This window comes from Girardinichthys multiradiatus, chromosome 2 (genome assembly GCF_021462225.1).
Source record: "Girardinichthys multiradiatus isolate DD_20200921_A chromosome 2, DD_fGirMul_XY1, whole genome shotgun sequence".
Taxonomy (NCBI): Eukaryota; Metazoa; Chordata; class Actinopteri; order Cyprinodontiformes; family Goodeidae; genus Girardinichthys; species Girardinichthys multiradiatus.
The window spans coordinates 38,987,988-39,004,044 of NC_061795.1; the positions used below are offsets into that span (position 1 = coordinate 38,987,988).

A 16,057-nucleotide genomic window follows, 5' to 3' on the forward strand; every position below is an offset into this window, starting at 1 on the left:
GGATGCGTCTTGTGAAAATGCAATGCAGATTGGGAACAGTAACCATAGAAAACCTGGGAACATTAGGTCATGGGATCAGTTCCTAAGGGGGAAGATTAGTGCTTGTTATGAGTAATTCATCTTTCAGCAACTTGTGCAGATTCAAAGAAGCTAACCAGTATTCTGATACTCTAATAGTTGCACGCGTCTCAGCGTGGAAAAAGAGCGCATATGGTCAGTGGTCTTCCTGTGGACGGGAAGCATGACTGGTTTTTCCTTCTATCAACAATTCTTTATGCTGAGAGCGAGCTTATGTAGCACGCAGCTGCAAAGACGCATACCGTGCGTGTAACAGCTCAGCCACTGTGCAGAGGTTTGAGGGAGAGACCCTCCTGACCAGCACAAAGGGTGGGGTTCACCAAAGAGCTCCGTCCCCGAGCGCCGACACGCCCCCGCGCTTGGCGCTGTCCGGGACTCTGGGTAGCAGAACGCTGGATATCAGAACCGCAAACTGCCTGCAGCGCACTGGACTGCCTGCCTGCACGCAGATATTCTTTATGGAGCCAAGACAGGGATCTTCTTGGATGAAGATACTTAAAGTTTAGAGGGCTGGTCTGCAAGGATCGCACCGTGGATAGTTATGAAGGAAATGTTTCTCAAGTATTTTTCTTTTGTTTTGTAACGATTTTCCGGCCAGGTCCTCCTTTGTAGGTACATAACTTACCACAAACATGATTTGGGGTGTTTTGCTGTTTTGCCTTGTAACATCGGCAGCTGGATATCAAACACAGGGTCGATTGCCTTTCTTTCACGGACATATTTTTGAGAACTCGCCTGCGGCTTCTAAAGTAAACGGACTCAGCATTCCAGTGACGCGTATCAACGCGCAAAAATGGTGCCCGCTCTCCGGGATGCACTTTAAACTGTTTGGAAATGGCAGTGAGGATTTTCGCGTCTTCTCCCACCACAAGCGTGGAAATGTGCTGCTGAAAACTTCCAGGGTTTTAGACAGAGAGACACGCTCAGAATACCTGCTGAGCGTCGGGCTGTGTTGCCAGACCTGCGCATCGGAATCTGTCGTCTTCGAGGTTGCGTTGGTGAAAGTGGACGTGTTGGACACCAACGACCATGAACCGACCTTATTGAGCACAGACAGTGTTCAAATAAGTTTAGATGACACCACTGCGCTCCGTAGTGTTGTTTATAGACTGGAAGCTTTCGATGAAGACAGTGGAAATAACGCAGAGTTGAGGTACACCTCCATACCAACAAATGGCAGTTTCTATGTTGTCCCAAAAACGGGGGAAGTTTTGCTCGTTGACTCTATCCTGGGCCTTCTTTCTACCATAAAACTCTATATTTACGTGCGAGATCACGGCTGGCCCCCTTTGACGAGCAAAGCTGTGTTAGTTATTGTTTCTCCAAAGCGATGGATGTCGCGCCAGGCTGATTTAGTTGGACCAGAGAGGGCAGGACGGTCACCGAGGGCGCTCCTCGAGCCCAGCACTGTGTTCTCCCTCAACGTGACTGAGGACGTCGGCGTCGGCTCAGTCCTAATGAGTCTAAATCCCACCAGGTTTCAGTCGGCCGCCTACGAGCTTATTTACCCGGAGTCAGAGAGCTCTCCGGTCACTGTGGGCCGCGATAGTGGGGATATAACACTAACTCGGAGGCTGGATAGGGAGACGGAACCTTTCCTGGAGCTCACAGTTAAGATTCAAGACAAACGAGGTGTGTTGAATATTCATCCGTCTACCCGAGCTCAAGTTAGGCCATGCAACACATCCTCCACCCCTCCTCTCATTTTCTCCACAATTATCTGCTTTGCGGTGATTGTGCCCTACTTTAATGAAATGCTGCACATTAAATGCACTTGGTTAAACTGTGCCACCATCTGGACACCAAACTTTTCAGCACTTGAGGCTCTCTCATCAGACTTGACACACTGATTAAACTCATAACAGGCAGCAGTGGCAGCCCAAGATAGATGTAGAGTTTGCGGCTGCTTAATGTCGGCTGCTGGCCTTGGCGGAACCCAAGGGAATATGAATATAGTCAGGATAGGTTGACAAATGCCTCAGTTCTACACATACAAATTAGAATATAATCAGGATGATCATTTCTTTAGTTCAATTCTACAAGTGAAATTCATATATAGATACACTAGGTGGATATATTTTAAGCGTTTATTCTTGTTGGTTTTGATGATTATAGCTAATGGTTTCTCAGAAAATTAGACTATTACAAGAAACCACTAAAAAGACTTTTGATACAGTAATGTCAGTCCAATGAAAAGTAATTTAATGTACTACACAGTATATGCACTCAGTGCTTCATTTGCATGATTTACCTCATTAATGTGGCATGACATGGAGGTGATCAGCCTGTGGCACTGTTGAAATATTGAAGAAGCCCTGTTGCTTGTGCACATGTTTCTAATAGAATTTCTCCTTTAATTTAACCTTCCATTAATATACATGGATACAACACTTTGTGAACAGCCAGTGTCTTCAGTAATAGGCTTTTGTGGCAAACACTCCTTGTGGAGGGTTCCAATGACTGCCAAGTCAGTACTTGATGATTGGGACTGACTGATAGATATGTAAAAGTGGTACACCATAAAGGGCCCACAAAAAACAAACAACAAAAAAAAAAAAATACATTTGCCAAAATTAACTGTAATTGTAATTAATTAATTCAGCATAAACATTGCATCTCATGGAAACTGACATTGCCCTTGCCCCACCTAGTGATAACCCTGCTTTAGGAACAACAAGGAATTGAAGAAATATCCAATTAGATCGTTTTAACCCTGAGTTAACCAACCTATGTTATATTCTGAGCTCAGAAATGCTTCATAGAAAACAACACATAAATAATAGGATCCTGATAGAAATTGTGATTAGGATTTTGCAGAACCAACCCAAGCTTTTGTAAGGTTGAATATTGTATCTCCAGCCTACATTCTCATACCACTGGAGATGTTTTTTCACGTTTCACCTAAATATCAGGAATGCATTTTACCAGAAATGACACAATGCTTATTTGTTTTGTAATTCACACAAAGATTACTGAACAATAGGGGCATATTTGATGTAGAATTGTGATTCATGAAGGGACCTTTTAGAATAACTGAATTATATGTCCTTGACTGACTTAGTTTTTGACTGTGAAGTTGTTTTCAGAGCTAATCCTTGCAGAGTGGCAAACCACTGCGACCCTCTCCCTCTCATCAACTGGCATTACCCCTCTAATCCTCCTCACATTCCCTCTCTAGGCCCAGGGATTTGAAGTAGCACTACCATAGTCAGAAAGCATCTCACATACTTGCGGAAAGGTGAAATTAGTGGTAGCTGATTTTTTTTTTTCAGGCGAGGGGTTGGAGTTGGGAGATGGGGTCTACAAAATAAAATTGGCATTAAGCTCAAAAACAGAAGGATGGAAAAATGAGAAAAACATATAATCCAAATGATTTGCTTCTTAACAGAGCCTCACGGTGTGCACAAAACAGCATACACTGTTTTTGTTCAAATTGCCTGCTGCTGTTACTTTTCACAGCATGTTATAGATTGTAATTGCATGCCTGATTGAGATGCATTCTTGCAAGGGGAGGTGACTGTCTGGAGAGTTTGGGGGAGAAAGGGAATATTGCAGGGTTTTTTTTCTCTCTCTCTCTTTCACTCACTTAACAGGTGAGTATCACAATTCAGCAGCTCTGGACTGACAGATTTTCAGATCCCTTCTTCCTTTTTACCTCTCTCACCTGCAAAACTCTCCTCTCATGATCAAAGGCATGGCATGATTTTATCCAGTGACTGTGGCTTTTCAAACAGAATCCTGACAGAAGACTGAGAAGACAGGCCTTTCTTCTGCTTGTCTCATTTTCGATCCATACATACACGTCTCTCTGATAGAATAGTCCCGTTTTAGCCTTTTTTGATTAGTATTTATAGAGGTTGAATCAAATCTCCCATGCGACTCAGCCTTTGAGTTCCCTCAGTAAGGAATTAGTGCTTTTTTGAGACATTAAAGCCACAATTTCACAAATACAGCAGGGAGCTTTTTGCACATTCTTGTTTTGTCTGTGAGTGTGACTGTGTGGTCACATGATAATTGACCCCAAACACAATAGCAACAGTTTTAATGAGGCCCCATGCCTTGTATCATCTTGACTTATTTTACCACAGAAAACTCTCTGAGGCACAGAGCTGTCCATGGTGCTGACGGTCACCTGCTGGAAGTCAAACAGACTGCAGGCGGACGGCAGATCGTTCAGAGTTTTAGTTACCGCAGTTTACAGCTAACATCAAAACTACTGAAGTAACTATTTACAAATCAAAATGGAGGAAACTGTTTGCTCTCAAACACTTAGAAGTGTAGTGGGGGGAGAGCTTAATTTGCACAACCAAAATCAAAGCTAAAAGAGCTCCCCACTGAAAGAAAAAAAGTATGAATACTTGTTTTTACAGCACCACTACACTTATTTCAGTTTGATTCTCATCCATCAAGTCTCTGATCATCTTCCACAACATCATCACTCCTGCTTGGTATTGTTTCTTGAACTGTGCATACCTCTACAGTGCCCCTGCACATTAAGTGACTTATACCTATTTTGCAAAATAACTCCAAGTGTCTATGAACATCAATTGTTAGATTTTATCACACAGTCTCCATTGGATTTGGGTCTGGACGTGTGACGAATTTTAACAGGTAACACACTTTTGTGTGAAAATAGCTCAAGCTCAGTTAGATTGGAGGGACGGCCTCTGTAACCATCAGTTTTCAAGTCTTGTAACACTCTAAATTGGATTTAGGTCTGGAATTTGAGTGGGTCATTATAACACATCTAATGCTTTTATCTCAACCTTTCTGTTGTAGCTCTTGTTTTGTCTTGTATGTTGTTGTCCTGCTGGCAGACAAATCTCTGCCCCAGTTTAAAGTGATTTGGAGCCTAAAATAGGTTGTCAACTCAACCAGAAAAGATGGTGTGTTCTAGGAGATGTGTGGAGGAATTCCCATGTAGGCTAAAAAGCAAAATTCTGGTCTCATCTGACCAAAGCACATTCTTGTGTCCCCTACATGGCTTGTAGAAAACTGCCAAACCCATTGTGTATTCTTCTTGGTAAAAGAGCTTAAGCTCAGTCAGATTGAATGGAGAGTGTATGTAAAAATATTTTTTTTATCACGGATGCTCAGTTGGGTTCAGCTCTAGGCTGTGTGTCATTCTAACAGATGAATGTGCTGTGATTCTAACCATTTCATTGTAGTTCTGGTTGTATGTCTAGGATCGTTGTCCTGCTGGAAGGTGCACCTCTGCCACAGTCTCAAGTCTTTTGCAGCCTATAATCAATGTTCTTCCCACTCCATCCAACTCCCAATTACTCCCATTTCCCTATTCCAGCTGTAGAATCCCCATAGCATGATGCTGCCACCACCATACCATACCATACCATACCATACCATACCATACCATACCATACCATACCATACCATACCATACCATACCATACCATACCATACCATACCATACCATACCATACCACCACCAGTTTTACACCGCACATATCCATTACATCTAGCCTGAAAAGTTCAGTTTTGGTAACATCTGACCAAAATACCTTCGTCCACATGTTTACTGCATCACTTACATGGCTTGTGGCAAACTGCAAATGGGAGTTATTATGGCTTTCTTTGAACAGTGCTTTGGATCTATGCAGCTTCCTCAGAGTTATAATTGGTCTTTTGAATAATTTTGGATTAGTACTCTCTTTATCAAGTCTGTCACTTCAGGTGAACAGTTCATGTCTTTATAGGCTTGCAGTTGTGTTCGTTTTTCATTAATAGATGTGCTCCCTGAAATGTTCGGAACTGAAGATGTTTAATACCCCAACTCTGCTTTAAACGTCCCAAAACTTTATCATTAACTAGTCTGATGTGTTCCTTGGCTTTCAGAATGCTGTTTGTTCACATACACTCACCAACTTATCTCTGATGGCTTCACATAACAGGTGTGGTAATCCTCATATTAAGTTACACAGAGGTTGCACTGGATTTAATTTGTGTGTCAGACTAAAGGGGGCAGAATAGATATGCAAGTGACACTTTTGTGAAAAAATGACAAACAGTGTCAATTTCCTTGTACTTCACAGCTATGTTCCACTTTGTGTTGGTCTAACACACAATGTTTTAATAAAATACATTAAATTATGGTCTTGTAACAAGACAAAAAAGAAAAGTTAATTGTATATGAATACTTTTACAAGTCAGTTTTCATGCATAGGCCCTGAAATATCATCAGGTGTGGAAAGAGGAGTTGCAAAAGAAAGAGATTCCCACAAAAAAGACGTGAATGCTTTTAGCGGGGCATTATTCTAAAAATAATGTGAACAGCAATAGTGTACAAGGCAGGACTTCAAGAAAAAGCTGTGCCTTCGTACAGCCCCATCTGATGATGAGGTGGCCCTGGTGGTTTCCCTGCATGTAGTGATCACTGAACAGTGAACTCTGGGTAATAGCTGAAATTTCTAAAGCAAAAACGTTTATCCAGTAGAAATGTTGTGGGACATGAAGCGAGAAGTTCATGTGAGGAAACACTGCAAAACCCCACAGTGAAAACTCTGGATTCAACAGAAATTCTGCAAAGCTTATGTGCAGGAGTGATCTGCCGTTACTGGAAAAAACTAAAGCTGCAATCACTGCAGCATGATGGAAAACAGGAGTAAAGTTCACTGAATTTGACCACTTCTAGATATCTTTTAGTAGTATAAGTTACATAATAATTATCAGTAGTATGACTATTTCCTCTTCTGATTAATTAGGCTCTGTCTACATTAAAAACATGTATGAAAATCTAATAGTCTTTTAGAACATGTTTAAACAGAAACACTGCTTAATCTTATAGCTTAATCTATAGCTTAATCTTCATTCCTGCAATTGTTTTGAGAACATTTTGTGTGGGGGAAAATACACATTGCTATGAAGTTGTAAATGCAGGTTTACTAATGTATAGTGAAAGCATTCATTAAGCAGTTAATGTTGGCATGGAAAGCTAATCACAGTGGTGTGGGGCTTTTTTGTTTTAATAAGTTTGCTGTGGATTCAGCATTATGATTAGAGCCATCAGAAGAGCTGTTATTAGTGTTGCTCAAATAGAGATTAAAAAGCCAAGTTTGACAGGTAGATATACTGCCACACTGCATGTAGATGGGAGATGGAGCAGCACTTCAGGATTACTCACAGTGTGGCATCCTTTTGGACTTACCTGAAACAGACTGAGGTAAGCCACCACTCAGTGCCTTTACTAATAATAACTCTGAGGATTTAACATGTTTGAGCACTGAACTGTGCAGCCCGTCTCACTTGTCAGAAATAATATTAGAATGGTGCCTTGAGAAGTATTCATAATACTTAGTTTTTCTACATTTGATCACATTAATACCACAAGTGTTAATGTATTTTATTATTATTTTATGCAACAGACCAACACAAAGTGGTGCATGATTATGAAGTGGAAGGAAAATTATACTGAAAATGTTCCTGTTGTTTTCAAAAATACATTTTTGAAAAGTGAAAAGTGTGGTATGCTGATTGCCCTCCTTTGTATTGTTGTATAACTTGAAATCCCAATAAAATACACTGAAGCATTGAGCTTGTAAAACAGTGGAAAAGGTCAAGGGATGTGGATATCTTTGCAAGGGTTTCACATGTTTTTCCATCCATGCAGGCCAGTCAGAAGCCAATATGTTTGATTCTCATCATCATGGATTTGATTGAAATAATTTACCATAACTATTGCAACTGATGGTGTGGCTCTCATATAATTAAACTTGGTTTTGATTGGTATTTTCTGCCATAAATGATCAGTTAACATAACAGTGCGACTTACTGTCATATCTGAATGCTTCTTTCTAACTGGTTTAAGGTAGCTAATTACTCTCGCTCATTTTTGAAGCAATTTCCATATGTTGCATATTACCATCCCAGCGCTGTGATTCATTACACCGTTTTCTTTTTTTAATTATGCCCCCAAAGTTTGGAATTGCTTTTTCTTTTGTGGAACAAAACAAAAATTTTCTGTTAATTTCTTGTCTTATAATTATTCTTTGGCCAAAACATCAGAAAATTATGTGTCACTAGAGCATGAGTGGAGTTTAATTTCAATTTGTTCATAGATATCCTGGGGTCACAACAAGATATTCTAGAAGTTTTAAGTTTAATTAGGACTTTATTGGTGAATAAAAATAACTTCAGGACCCCCTGACTGGTTCATACTTCCTCTGTGGCTGCATCAGATTTATCATATGGTAGCATTGTCTTGTTTGTTTAAAGAGTTTGCTTTTCCTCAGGGCTTAGAGAAGCAGTCTTCCTTTTTTCTTGACAAGAGCTCCTGCTAATGCTGGAACAATATTTGACTTCTAAACTATATTCAGCACTCGAAGAATCCCCTGAGAAAACAATATCTCTTACTAACATAGCCTCTGTGTATCAAACCATCTGTACAGGCAAAAAAGAAAAGGTAAAGGCTGTGGAAGTAGGCCATGACTCACGACTCTCATACACCGGCTATGCAGTGTTGTTTTGTCGAGAGGTAGCTAAGGACCATAGCCAGCTCTTCCTTTATAGAATTTCCACTGGCCCACAGAGGATGTCAGTTTAGATTTGCGGTGGGGATTTTATTCCCCGCTTTCGCTTGTTCCCACCCGAAGAATCGCTTTCTTTGCACCTGACTGGGAATCTGTTAATGGTATTTGACGGGCTAGGGGGAGTATTGAACATGCGGTGCTGCCCTAAATGGGCTTGAGCTGCTCCCCCCCTCGTCTTTAGTTATCTGTGGGCAGGCTGGTATTCAGTTCGTGGTAATCACCCCTTCGCAGGATGTTTTGTCTGGGAGCTTTCTCTCTCTCTCTCTCTCTCTCTTTCTTCCGACCTCGCCTCCCCCCATCTCTGTCTCGCAGTCAGCATCTTGCCTCATGCTGCCTTTAATCCAATTTCTCTTTTCCAACTTGCCCCACCTCCTTCCAACTAAATTTGCATATTCCCCCTTGTGATGTGAAATGAATTGAGAAGATTTTTTTTTTTTGGTAATTTGTGACTGAGGGGCTGTTTGTTTAAGTAGAACACAATTTCACAAAAAGCTGTGTGCATTTATTAAGTGTAATTTTTTAAGAATTCCTGGGGGTTGAGGCTACATGTTTTTATTGTGGTTGCAAACACGTGCGTGGTTATGTGTACACACACTGTGATTGTTTTCTATCTGCATATCTAATTATTTAAATGTGTTTGTTTCATGTCAAGTATTCGAATTCTTACACTTGTTACCTCCGGCACCTTTGCTTTGGAGCTGTAACAAGTTTGCGGCGCTGGATTTCTGCTTTGTGCCTTCTCATTTATCAGATCTGTGTGTCTAACTTCCCTGCAGTCTTCTGCATCTTCCACAGTCTTTGCATGCATTTACTGTCTTGTTGGAGGAAAGGGTGTGCTTGTGTTTTTGAAAGATGTGGTTAAAGCAGTATGAACGAGATCAGCGTGAGGAAGAAAAAGAGCCCTCCTCTCCTTTACACCTAGAAAAGATATTTAAAGTGGATACAAGAGATTCAGAAAGGTCAGAGCAAATGCCGTGAACGTGGATATGAGATCGGAAAAGTTAAGAGAGGCAAAGGTGAGAAAGACAGAGAAACTCAGTTGTAGAAAAAAGATAGAAATGTGTTAATACATGCCAGTGAGAGTCTCTGTGTGTGTGTGTGTGTGTGTGTGTTTTTCTGTATCTCTCTCCAAGCTTCACTGAAAATAAATAAAGGGCAGCTAGATGAGTGACAGAAAGTTGTTGGCTGCTGATGAGAGGTCAGCTTGGTGAGAAGTAATTGTCAGATGGAAGCAAAAGACTGTTTCATAGGGCAGGATGGGAATGAGGTATGCATATACTCTAGCCTGTAGTGGAGATAGGAGGGTTAGAGGGCACAATGGGGTTAGGAAAAATATATAGTACTATGCAGCTGCAAACACGCCAATGTGCTCAAGCATTTCAAAACTGTGGGGCAAAAGGAGGAAAGATTAGAGGAGAAATACCACCCACCCCTAGGAGGAAAGAAAAGAGCAAAACACGAAGGGATAGAACGACACACAAAAAATGTGTGTTGTCTGGCAGAGATGTTGGGTTGGCTTTTATAGCCCTCAGAGCAGAAGTACTGATCCTCTGCCAGTGCTCGCTTTATTAGAGAATTAAAATAAGGATTTAGTGGGATCATTTTAATGTAAGGTAGACTGGGGCAAAAATCTTCTCCAAGAAGTCCAACAAAGTTTAAGAATATGGAATAGATTTAAGAGGGGATAAAGTGCAAACGTTTTCACCATCATTCATCCAAACTAGTGTTTATGAATAGAAAAATGTGTGCACTTCATGCATATACTAGCTAATTTATACATACATTCCCGGAGCAACTGAGGTAGGATACAGTGCCTTGCAAAAGTATTCACACCCCTTGAGTTTTTTTATGTTTTGCCACTGTACATCAACAATTTTCAATATCTGAAAAATGTATCAATTGGATTCAGCCCCCCTGAGTCAGTACTTTATATGACCACCATTTGGAGTATGTCTCAACCAGCTTTAAACATCTATACACTGAAATGTTTCAACTTTCTTCTTTGCTCTAATAGCTCTAGCTCGGTCAGACTAGAGGGGTAGTATCTGTAACTATGAATATTCAAGTCTTGTAACGGTCTCTCTTAGGTCTTGACTTTGACTGGATTGTTCTAACTTGTGAATATGCTTTGCTCTAAACCTTTTCATTACATACTGGCTATATATTATTGTCTGCCTGAACGGTATATATATATATATATATATATATATATATATATATATATATATATATATATATGTAAACCACCCACTGCAGGACTCATAACAAGGAGAGCTGTACAGGGAGATTGCAACTCAGTAAGAAGCAAAACATTCTTTGGATAATCATCTTTCTCATTTAAAGGACCCCAGCTTTGAACCATTTTGCCACCAATAATCAAACAATTGACAAGCCTTAGGACTTTTACATTTCATGTTAAAAAATGGCTCAAACAGAGACAAATATGTGAACACTGATACTTGTACTGCTTACACTGCCAAGCACATTTATGTATTGTTATTTTATATTGAAGTCTTGGCAGCCCACTGCACCATAAGGGATGGGTTTAATTCCAGAGGAGAATTTCTCCATTGTGAGATCAATAAAGTCTGAATTATTACTATTATTATTTTACTGTTAGTTCTAATTTGGTTTCTTTGTATTATTTGTTTTAAAGGTTAACCTCTAAAAACCTAACAAGGGACTGGGCCTCCAAATTAGTCTTTGGTTAGAGGACCTATAGACAGGACAACAGTTTCTTTTAAATATATACAGTGCCTTGTGAAAGTATTCGGCCCCCTTGAACTTTTCAACCTCTTGCCACATTTCAGGCTTCAAACATAAATATATAAAATTCTCATTTTTTGTGAAGAATCAACAACAAGTGGGACACAATCGTGAAGGGGAATAAAATTTATTGGATGCGTCAAATGTTTTTAACAAATAAAAAACTGAAAAGTGGGGCGTGCAATATTATTCGGCCCCTTTACTTTCAGTGCAGCAAACTCACTCCAGAAGTTCAGTGAGGATCTCTGAATGATCCAATGTTGTCCCAAATGACCGATGATGATAAATAGAATCCACCTGTGTGTAATCAAGTCTCCGTATAAATGCACCTGTTCTGTGATAGTCTCAGGGTTCTGTTCAAAGTGCAGAGAGCATCATGAAGACCAAGGAACACACCAGGTAGGTCCGAGATACTGTTGTGGAGAAGTTTAAAGCCGGATTTGGATACAAAAAGATTTCCCAAGCTTTAAACATCCCAAGGAGCACTGTGCAAGCAATCATATTGAAATGGAAGGAGTATCAGACCACTGCAAATCTACCAAGACCCGACTGTCCCTCTAAACTTTCATCTCGAACAAGGAGAAGACTGATCAGAGATGCAGCCAAGAGGTCCATGATCACTCTGGATGAACTGCAGAGATCTACAGCTGAGGTGGGAGAGTCTGTCCATAGGACCACAATCAGTCATACACTGCACAAATCTGGCCTTTATGGAAGAGTGGCAAGAAGAAAGCCATTTCTCAAAGATATCCATAAAAAGTCTCGTTTAAAGTTTACCACAAGCCACCTGGGAGACACACCAAACATGTGGAAGAAGGTGCTCTGGTCAGATGAAACCAAAATCGAACTGTTTGGCCACAATGCAAAACGATATGTTTGACGTAAAAGCAACACAGCTCATCACCCTGAACACACCATCCTCACTGTCAAACATGGTGGTGGCAGCATCATGGTTTGGGCCTGCTTTTCATCAGCAGGGACAGGGAAGATGGTCACAATTGATGGGAAGATGGATGGGGCCAAATACAGGACCATTCTGGAAGAAAACCTGTTGGAGTCTGCAAGAGACCTGAGACTGGGATGGAGATTTATCTTCCAACAAGACAATGATCCAAAACATAAAGCCAAATCTACAATGGAATGGTTCACAAATAAACGTATCCAGGTGTTGGAATGGCCAAGTCAAAGTCCAGACCTGAATCCAATCGAGAATCTGTAGAAAGAGCTGAAGACTGCTGTTCACGAACGCTCTCCATCCAACCTCAATGAGCTTGAGCTGTTTTGCAAGGAAGAATGGGCAAGAATTTCAGTCTCTCGATGTGCAAAACTGATAGAGACATACCCCAAGCGACTTGCAGCTGTAATTGCAGCAAAGGGTGGCGCTACAAAGTATTAACGCAAGGGGACCGAATAATATTGCACGCCCCACTTTTCAGTTTTTTATTTGTTAAAAAAGTTTGACACATCCAATAAATTTCATTCCACTTCACGATTGTGTCCCACTTGTTGTTGATTCTTCCCAAAAATTAGAATTTTATATCTTTATGTTTGAAGCCTGAAATGTGGCAAGAGGTTGAAAAGTTCAAGGGGGCCGAATACTTTCGCAAGGCACTGTATTTGTTTTCTGTCTTGTCCATATAAATTAGAAATAAATAAATGTTTAACTAAAGCGATTAGCTCAAATGTCACAGTTATCATTAGTAATAGTGAAAAGTGCACAAATCAGGTATAAATTCATGTTCTTTGCAAACACTGCTTGTTCTGTACCCAAAAAACAACTGAAACTGGAAAAGTACAAAAAGGGATGAAATTACCAGCATCTGCCAAAGTCTAATTCTCTACTGCAAGAGAAAATTATGCAAATGTAACATTAGTTTATGTTAATTAAAAGGTGTCATATGAACCTCTGACATTTTTGAGATTGTAGGTGTTTTTAGTAGAATTATAAAATAATATTTTTTTTTTAACAAGACCACACCTAAACCATTTCCACTCCAATCCCAGACCGCAGTATAAAACTTCTCCACATGAAATCCTCATCCTTCGTCCTCCTCCTTTCATTTCACCTCCAGTTGCCCCCCTGTTCAACAATATAAAGAGGGGTGTGTTAGGCTAGCCCAGTTTACTCTGAAAAGCACAGCAGAGGTCTTCGTTTCTCTAGGGCCTGCTCTGTTTAGCCATTAGCAGGAAAACATATCTCTTCCAGTAAAGAGAGAACACAAAGAGAGTTATATACTGCAGGTAAGAAATTAACTTGACTCTAAAACGGGAAATTCAGGATTTTTGAAGTAAGGTTCTGTTAAAAGGTAATCAGTTAATACCCTGCCTGCAGTAGATAACTCTCCTGGTGTTTTTATCTTTCTATAAATACAGATTAGTTGGTTGCTGAGGTTGAATCTAACCGCTAGTCCAACAGGGGCCAGGCCTAAAGCAGACTTCCACCATCTTAAAACAACTCCAGTCGAACAAAACATGTAGTGGTTAATGCAAACAGTATTTTAAGAACCTTTAAGCTGTAATCATATTTGCATGGGCAGTTCTTTTATACAAAAATTAATGATTGCACAGGAAATGGAGGCTGGAGGCAGTGGGTCACTTATCCTCTTCTTGTTATTATTAAACCTTTATTTTTTCAGGAAAGGAATCCATTGAGATTAGTAATCTCTTTTGCAAGGATGTCCTGGCCAAGATAAAAATGTGTAAAACTTTACTAAGAACAGAACATGTGGAGCATTTCTGGTCAGAGTTACTGCCTTAGAAAAAGTAAAATGGGGTAAAACATATTAAATTAATAAATTAATGATAAATGGGTTGATTTTAATAGAGCCGCATTCCCCCAGCTGCAATGACAAACAAACACTGGGATAGGTGCCTTTCCAAGGGGCACATTGACATCTGAACTATTGAAGCAAGAATTGAACCCACACCTTTCCATTTGAAAGAACCCTCCCACCATCCAGACAAAGCCGGCCCAAGTAAACAGTATTTATTTAGCTGCTCTAACCGGGAATGCTTTTTATCTGTTCTCAGTATGTTACACAGGAAGATCAATTTTGGCTCTTACCTCAATTTCCTGGGTCACAGTCATCTACTTCCATGTAAATCATGTAAATTTCCTTTCATTGCAAACATTACTTTGGTTTTAGGGTCATAAAATAACATTTGCATAAACCAATATGATGTTTTTCAGACTGAACTTATAAGAGGTCAAAAGTCTTTTTTGTTGGCCCTGCTTGGAGTTGCCGTTAAGTTCAACCTCCATGACCAACTATTCTGGATTTATATTAAATAAACAAAAGTTTAAATACTTACAATATTTCTAATATTGTACACAACTTCTCTTCAGAAATTCTGAATTATCTCTTTAAAAAGTTCTCAACTTGATGGTCTAAGGCATGTTTTGGTCCTTTAGAGTGATAACTGTTATACCTTTGATGATTTTAGGGCAAAAACCTTCACATTTAAAGCAATGAGTTATTTGTAACCTAAAGAATAAAAAAAACATTGAACCAGAGGAATATTTAATTTGTAGCTGAACATGAAACCAGAATGTAAAGAACATTATGGATCAGAACCACTCCAGTGCAGGTGATTGCTCTTTGCTTTGCTCCTAAACTACGCAGCTATAAGGCCCCATAAGTTGCATGTTTTAATCCTTTTTCAGTCTTTGTGTCATGATAAGAATGTTATGCTACTTCTTAGTGACATCAGTCAAAGTTCATACTGTCATCTTTCTGTTGTTTTTTGTTTGAAGTGGACTTTGCTGAAATGTTGTTTTTCACCGTGGGAGAGTCTCCAGGGATCTGGCAGCCCTCTGCATCTTAATGAACAAAGACTGATGGTAGAAAGACCACATCTTGTCATGATGTCACAGTGACAGCAACTACGTTCATGAGAGTCAACCAGAGGGTTAATAATAAACGTAGGACTGGTGGGCTCCTACTAGAACTGTAACAGCTAGAGGAGGGAGGAATTGGATGAAAACATAATTAAATCTGAGACAGTGAATGAGTATCTGCTGTATCTGTCTTACAGATGTGGGAACCTCATCCTTCAACCTATACATATTAGTTTGTTGTGTGCAGTGTTGTGGGAGATGTAAGTGCTGCATTTGGTGCAATGCTTTGAGGACAGTCTTGGTGACAGTTAGTTTTTATTGGGCCAGGCGTCTGCATTATTGATACCAATATCCACAGACATGGTCAGCTTTAGACTTTACACCGAGGCAGGTGCTGTCAGGTAAATGTCTCGCTGACCTCCAATCGCACAGATTCACCGAATGGCTCTGTGCAACCTGATGTCTACCTTTGTGATAAATGAGCACGGCTCACACATCGCACGAGGAGCTTATAACCAGCACTGAAGGTTTTGTTTTATTAAATCTAATCCATGATATGCCAACACAGGCTTATTGGGAGGCAGAGGTTTGAGTTGGGGGGGTTGTTGTTGACATAATTTAATCATCCGCTATTGTGTTCGCTCTGATTGCCTAGACGTAGAGAGATTTCTGATGAACACAGTGGCGTTTGAGCTTGCTTGGTGACTGCTTTGTTCCTTGGCATTTTTCCCTATCCATCCAAAACTTTTGCTCGGGCTTCACTTTGGCTTTCTGGGTCATATCTCATTTCCCCCAGAGAGCTAAATTGATTTTCTGGTATTGATTAACCAGG

General features: G+C 40.1%; 1 protein-coding gene across 1 annotated transcript in view; it reads left to right on the forward strand.

Moving 5' to 3' along the window:
• Positions 1–390: 390 nt before the first annotated feature.
• LOC124858416 (neural-cadherin-like) overlaps positions 391–16,057 on the forward strand; it is a 176,702-nt gene continuing 161,035 nt past the window's right edge. Inside the window, exon 1 of the mRNA XM_047350454.1 lies at positions 391–1,710. Coding sequence (XP_047206410.1) covers positions 711–1,710 — 1,000 coding nt within the window. The 5' untranslated portion in view covers positions 391–710. The remainder of the gene's footprint in view (positions 1,711–16,057) is intronic.